General features: G+C 31.4%; 1 protein-coding gene across 2 annotated transcripts; it reads left to right on the top strand.

The window, feature by feature from the left end:
• The first annotated feature begins 1809 nt into the window (after nt 1-1809).
• LOC113865326 (probable basic-leucine zipper transcription factor R) lies at nt 1810-6884 on the top strand. Of its 2 annotated transcripts, XM_027499792.1 has the most exons (3): nt 1880-2191; nt 2231-2600; nt 5855-6656. In XM_027499792.1, exons 1-3 carry the CDS (start codon nt 2104-2106, stop codon nt 6495-6497), a joined length of 1101 nt encoding a protein of 366 aa, XP_027355593.1. In that variant the 5' UTR covers nt 1880-2103; the 3' UTR covers nt 6498-6656. The 2 variants fall into 2 exon arrangements, with proteins under 2 accessions (XP_027355592.1, XP_027355593.1); XM_027499791.1 differs by having other exon boundaries at nt 1810-2600; nt 5855-6884.
• Nucleotides 6885-7263: the final 379 nt, after the last annotated feature.

Below are 7263 nucleotides of genomic sequence, written 5' to 3'. Positions count from 1 at the left end.
ACAATATTCATCAATTCAACAGTTGGATTATAATTATATATTATTTATATTATTTGTATTAAATTTTATCAAAATTAAATATTTATAAGATTGTTATTACTTTATTTTCATACATTTTAAAAGTATATAATGCAGTAATTTTGATATATATAAATAAAATATTAAATAAATTTAAATTAAGCTTAAAATTAATATTTAATTTAAAAATTAATTTTATGGTTAAATTATATAAAAAAGTTATTAAATAATAAAATATAATTTTAATTATTATTATTGTGTTGTGTATTATTTACTTAATTTGAATTTTTAAAAATTCTATTTTAAACAAGTAACTATATTTTTGTAAAGAAATATGTTATTTTTATTATTTTTATATTTTTAGCTTAAAATTATCTTCACATATATAAAATTAGATTTTATTATATTTTTACTTTACTTTTTAGGATGAAAATATTCAGTAACTATAAAATTAATATTTTTAAAAATTTATAAAAAAATAAAAAAGCTAATAAGACAAATTCAAAATTCAAAATTTTGTATCAAGTTAAATTCAGTTTTTAAATCTAACTCATTTAAATAAACAAAATAATTTTTTTAACAAGTCAAATTTAAATTTTAAATTTTCAGTTCAACTCAACTTATTTATCCTTCTACTTAAAAATTATAAAGACTTGATAAAATTAATCTCATCTAATGAATAGTCTTAAATTTAACACAATAAGTCTCGTTACACTGTGAATGAAACTTTCGAAAATTATTTTACGTAACAAATATAATTATAATAAATCTTAGCGTTGCAAATAATTATGCCCTTTCTTTCCCTATTTCTACCTGCGTGGTAAATAAATAAAAAAGGTATCATTTTTAATTTGTTTATTTTTATCTTATTCTTAAAATATATTAAATATAAAACAAATATTAATTAGGTACTCGGGAATGAATCTCTTCTATGCGTGGCATATTACATATTTACATTTAAAATTACGTCTTTTCCCTCTCGTTGACATTAAATAATCTGACGTAAAACAAATACTAAATAATGTTCACATAATTAATATCAAGAGGAAAAAGACGTTTAATGTGTGTTTTCTTTCTTTTGTATTATAAGGATGGAAAATAAGAAAGTCACATCTTAACCATTTCAAATAAATTAATGAATGTAAACCTATGCTGGAATTTCAACAAATTTAGTAAGTATTTTATATCATATACGAACATCTCAAACTTGTTAATATATAAATACATATCATAAAAATGATAATTTAAAGTATGACATTCTTAAATTATAAATAGAATTCACATAATTTTTTTGAAAAAAAATGAATTCAAGATTAAGAAATTAAATTAATAAATAAGTAAATCATTTTTAGGTTTGAAAAGGAATAACATGATACTAAATGAATGATATTTTTTTTTATTCTTTTATTTTACATATTCTTTTATTTTAAAAGAGTAAAATCTAAAAATATATAGTCAGAATTTAAAGATAAAAATTGAACGAATATGAAAAATCTAAAATGATTAGTAAATTAAAATATCTATAACTCGCCGTGTGTGATAAAATTTGGAGTTTAAAAAAATGCATAATAAAAAATTAGTTCTATTTAATTGCATTAAGGTATTTAATATAGCATTATTATACTTTTGATATTTTATTTTCAATAATAACGTGAGATTAATATATTTTAAAGAACTGATAAAACAGATTAGACAGAATAATTAACTGAAGGTCAACCGATAATTTGGATATTATTATTATTATTATTTGGGTCGAAGATAAAAAACCGGTTTTGTTGATTTGACGAGTCCGACCCGAGTGGTTCATCGTGAAAAAATAAAAAAAGAAAGAGAAAAACCATAGACATCTGGGGTCATTGCATTGCATTCCGCGCAGGGAGAGTGTTGACATAACGGGAATTGGATTGTGTCCGTGTAAGAAACAAAAACACCATTTCAGATTATGAAACGAGGAATTTAGGTAGATTTTCCACAACAGAGAGACACTCTCTTCTCTCTCTACCCTCAAATTTCAAAGACAGAGAAAAAGCGTATTCGCATATCAGAGATCACAATTTTATTTAATTTTTTATAAATTTTGGGAGAATGGAGGAGGCAAAGGCATTGCACCAGCAACAGCAACAGCAGCAGCAGCAGCAGCAACAGCAACAACAGCAACTTCTGTTACAGCAACGGCAACAACAACATTTTCTGCTCTTACAGCAGTTGCAGAAGCAGCAACATCAACAACAGCAAGCTGCTGCCATTTCTCGTTTCCCTTCCAACATTGATGCTCACTTGCGTCCTATCAGACCCCTCAATCTCCAACAAAACCCTAACCCTAACCCTAGCTCTGCCTCCAACACTAACCCTAATCCCCTCCTCAATTTGCATCAGAACCCTAATTCCAACCATCTACCGCAGCAGCAGCAGCAGCAGCAGCCCCAACAAACGCAGCAGCAACCGCAGCAGCAGCAGCAGCAGCAGAAGATTATTCGACCCGGGAACCAGATGGAGCTCCAAATGGCATACCAAGATGCATGGCGGGTCTGTCATCCGGATTTCAAGCGTCCTTTCTCTTCTCTTGAGGATGCTTGCGAGAGGTTCATTCTTTTACTCCCCACTTGTTCAACTTGATGCTTTTCCGTGTTTTGGTCACTGTTGAAATAATGATGGTGTTTTTTTTTTTTTTTTTTTTCTTTTTTACTTGAATTTCAGTTTTATGTTCTTTTTTTTTTTAATAATTTGTGTTACTTTTAACCTTAACTGTGATTTGCCTGCAATATTTCTGAATACCTTGAGATCAGTTGCGCTAAGTCTTTAGTACAGACAGAAATAAGATTCTCTCTCTTCTTTTCCCCGAATGCAGATACTTTCCATGTTTTACATGTGCTTTCAGAGTCAATAATATTAATTACATTAGGATGGGAGAAGAAGCATTATCTTGTGACATATGGCCACTTCCAGCATAATTGTAGGAGTGGCAAGTGGTTGTTGAAGATGCTTGTTTAATTAATTAATGTCTTTTCCTGAAAATAGGAAAGATCACACACATGCCACTGACAAATGACTAGTATTTATCTGACATATCATGAAACCTTTTCCAAGTGAAAATTTACGTGATTGGGGTTGTCATTGAAGCTTTAGCGCATAATTTTCTGGGGTGCCAGTGCTGTGTAGGATTTGCTTGTTGATAGCTGAAAATATTTTACAAAGACTTAAGAAGATGAGCAGTCCATGCCCCATGTAAACAATAAATACAGAGGTTCACTGTGTTTTGTACAAGACATTAAAAAACGGGAGATAATAGCCTTAGGCTATTATATGGATGTATAGTTTATGTTTTGCAAACATGCCATTTTCAATGATGGGACCTTTTGTGTGATTTACCTCAGGAAATATGTTGATGGCCTTGCAATCACTTGTTTATTGCGGCTGTCTTATTCTGAAGTTCTGTCTGAAACTTAATTCATAGTCTTATATCTGTCAAGCCTTCCTGCTTTTGATTTGTTTTTACTTTTACATTAAGTCAGAGAAAATGCTCTTGCTGTCAAAAGAAGCTGTTAGTCATATCTCATATGATGTTGGGATTGTTTAGAGTTGACTATGTTAGGGAAACTTCTCAAGTAAGTAATATTCAAAATGAGCTATGCTCTTTCATTCACACAGAGATAAACATGTGGAGCTTTGCTTGCTGCAACACCTACAAAAGTTCTTGTCTGTCCTCCTAAAGCCAGGAGATCAGATATGTTTATGAAACAATATAATTTCAATTCAATATGAGAAGTATATTACTAGTGATGTATATTCTTGTCCTGTCATAGATAGACTAAAACTAGTGATGTGTCTGTTTTGTTGTGTGAAACTAGAGAAGGGGTTGTAAATGGTGATTGTGTTGTCCTCTCGAATAAAGATTAAGTGCATGTTTGGAATTGCTTATTTTTAGAGAAACAATTGCTTATTTTAAAAGCTCTCTCACAGGTAGGTGGCAAAAACAAACAATTATTTTATTTCAAAATAAGTTGAACCAAACACATTCTAACTTGTAGAATTTTGGAGTTACCTCAAGAATCAGATGGAATATGCTTGTTAAAAGGAGAAGTATTAAATTTCATTACCCTGCCTTTATTTGGTGTCATTGAACCACTGGAGAGGTTCATGTTACTGCACATTTTAGAAGTGAACCTCAGTTGTTTCATTATAACAAACTTTTCAAATTTCAACTATATTTTATACCCTATTTTTCCTTCCTTTTTTCTTTGAGTTTTACAATGTTCAGTATGTAATGGCCTCATTTCATGAAGTTAAAGGGCAGAACAAACCAGTTGTATTTAATTAGTGTTTGGACCATCTCTAGCTGTCAGTAGCCATCTGCTGGTGGCTAGGTGTTTCACACTGATCACAGGGTGGCTTCAGTTTGCTTGCAATCATCTTTTGTGTGTCAAATGCGTGTTTCTGAATAAGATTTCACCATGACACTACCCAAAATGTACAAAATTAATTGAGAGAACTGTTTATTTTCTATGAATTGGTTTCCAATTGGCTATCTTTTTCTTTGTGATGTTAATTTCTTGTAACAAAAGGAAAGTGTGAGATGTTATGGGTGGTGCGCCTTAATTTTAGCTGGGATTAAAAAGATACTGAATGTAATGTTGATCATGGTTGATGCAGCTTGGTTTTACTTTCCTTCTTTCATTTAAGCTGAAGCCAGCCAAAAATCTAATTAATGTTTTTGTTCTATGCGTATAGTGCCAATAGGTTATATATGTCTAAATATTAATTGGTAACAGTTTTTCTAGGTTGAATATGGATTCTATCTATTCACTTGCTATTTCTCTCTATACAACCTGCTTCTCATGTGGATTCACTATGCAAATGCAGAACACACTCATGTTGCTTTCTCCTTTTTATTTGACTTCCAGTTAAATTCTGATCTGTTCTTTTGGTCTTGTATATTTATTAATCTTTGTTCTTCTGATATTTGACAGTTATATTTTGTTGCTCTGCTTTTAGAATTGTTTAGCATGTTATATTGTTATCTACTATCCCAACTTCACTTTCCTTGTCATTGACTGTGTTTTGAATAACATATCAAACTTATCTATTTATATGTCTGGGACTATACTATTAAATTGTTATTCATAATTTGTAAATTTACTGTTTGCATATTTTATTTATTTAGATATAGTTCTGCAGAACCTATAACATTTAGATTCTATCAAATTTAATCCTTGCTCTATCATGTGGCAATTGATTTTGCTAAATTACTTCAATCAACAGAAGCCAGACGGACAGTTGATTTGTGCAATGTAGAAATCAACCTGGAACTCAGCTAGTTTATTAGTATATTGCAAATGTGTGCTGTTTTACCTTTTAGTAAATCTGACCAAATGTTTTCAGTGGGGGCCTTGAAGTGCTTGATATGACATTCAGGATAACGTTACCAAAATGAAAATAAAAATACATGTTAATGATTTCATTTGTTGATGTTCACAATTTAGTTTTTTTATGGTTTGATATGTTAAAACAACAATCAGTGCTGTACAACTTCCTATTACTTGCTATATATATATGTGTGTGTGTGTGTGTGTGTATTGTATCATAGCTTTGAATGCTTTTTGGTCATGATTGTATGTTATTGAAATATGCTAATACTAATCTAAACATTATATTTCTTATTTGAAAGCTTTTTCAGCCTGTAAGTAGTATTTTCACTGTCATTGAAAAACAAGAACAATTCTGGTGCCCCCATCCTAAAAAAAAGTTCCAAATAAACCTCCTGATTTTTAAGTCAAATGAAATTTGCTTGATCATGGATTTCTTATGTTTCAAAATTCCCTAAAATTTTCTTCTGCAGATTATTGCCATATCATGTTGTGGCAGACTATGAAGAAGAAGAGGATGATAGGATACTTGATTCGGACACCACTGGCCAGATGCTTTCACGGTCTCAGCAGTGGGATAATAATATTGCTGCAAAAATTGCTGAGTTCACTGCAACTTTTGAGAAACAAGCACTTGCCTTCAACATAATAACCCAAAAGAGAGGTTTGGGGGAATTCCGGTCAGAGGAGAGATTGATGATTGAGCAGGCACTTCTCCAAGAGGAAAAACGAGCTATGTTGGAATTAAGAGCAGAATTAGAGTCCAGGGAGAAGGCCGGTCGTGAAGCCCATGAGGCTAAACTACGGATGGCAGCAATGCTTCATGCTGAGCAGGCTCGGGCTGATTCACAGTCTCATGCTGAAATGATGTCTAGAGCCCCTATAAGGGGTAGTGCACTGGGGCCCCAAGGCAATGACATTGTGATTGGCCATGACATGGGAGAGCAGGATCAGGGAGGTAACCCAGGTGAGATGATGAATGGATGGGGAAATAATACACAGAGAGATGAGAAGGAGCCATCTGATGATTTCTTGAATGATGAAGCCGAAAATGGAGACACTGGTACCCAGGATGGCTGGCGTGAAGTTGGGGAGTTCGATTTAAATGCTAGGTGATTCTCGACACTGATTAAATAAAACCTTTTGGGAGAGTTCAAATTATGTGTAAGGAATCAATATCCATTTTAAAAATCTTTATCCTGGGTAATTGGGTACCGTCGACCTCTTCAAGTTAGTATCTTAAGATTACTTTCTCGATCAAAATCTATTTCACATGGGCGGAAGGAAAAACTAATGTTATTTGATAAATATTTTATGCTCTTAGACTAGTGTAGTGCACATGGTTGGATCATTAGGTCCAAACAGTGTTATATAAGCATACAAATTCAGTCAAATGTATATCTTTAGTTGTCTGGGAGACTCTGGTTTCATCGATTTGGCATCTGATTTTTCAGGTCCCCGTCAAATTTTAACTGTCATTATAAAAAAATCAAACTGTATTTTTTATGTTGCCGATTTTCTTGTAGGATAGCAGGCGTAAAATCGCTAGCTTAGCTCCTATTGTCAAAGCTTGTTTTCATGGTACTCATCTCTCTTATTCAGGCGTATTTTTATTTGTATTTTGTTTAAAGAGATTATATAAATTAAGAAATTTAATCATTTTATGGAATTTTTAAAAAAAATTAATTGTTAATTTTTTGTTTAAATAGTATAATGATTTTATACAGATAAGAAGATATTAGTGGAAAAATAATATTATTTTTTTGAATTTTTATATAAATAAATGAGTGAGAAATGCTTTTATTGCTTTTAAACAGATATATAAAAGTAGAGGAAGTATATTATTACAAATTGGTCGTGTGGGGCAGAATTCGAGATTTGA

Source organism: Abrus precatorius, unplaced genomic scaffold (assembly GCF_003935025.1).
Source record: "Abrus precatorius isolate BTA unplaced genomic scaffold, Abrus_2018 Scaffold4, whole genome shotgun sequence".
Lineage (NCBI taxonomy): Eukaryota > Viridiplantae > Streptophyta > Magnoliopsida > Fabales > Fabaceae > Abrus > Abrus precatorius.
The sequence above is the reverse complement of the archived record's forward strand: the minus strand, read 5'-3'. Positions and strand labels throughout refer to the sequence as shown.

Bases quoted from the DNA above. Each gene is read 5' to 3' on its own strand.
- LOC113865326 (XM_027499791.1), top strand. From the start codon at position 2,104: ATGGAGGAGGCAAAGGCATTGCACCAGCAACAGCAACAGCAGCAGCAG. The intron at 2,601-5,854 runs GTTCATTCTTTT...TTTCTTCTGCAG, and splicing joins CTTGAGGATGCTTGCGAGAG to ATTATTGCCATATCATGTTG.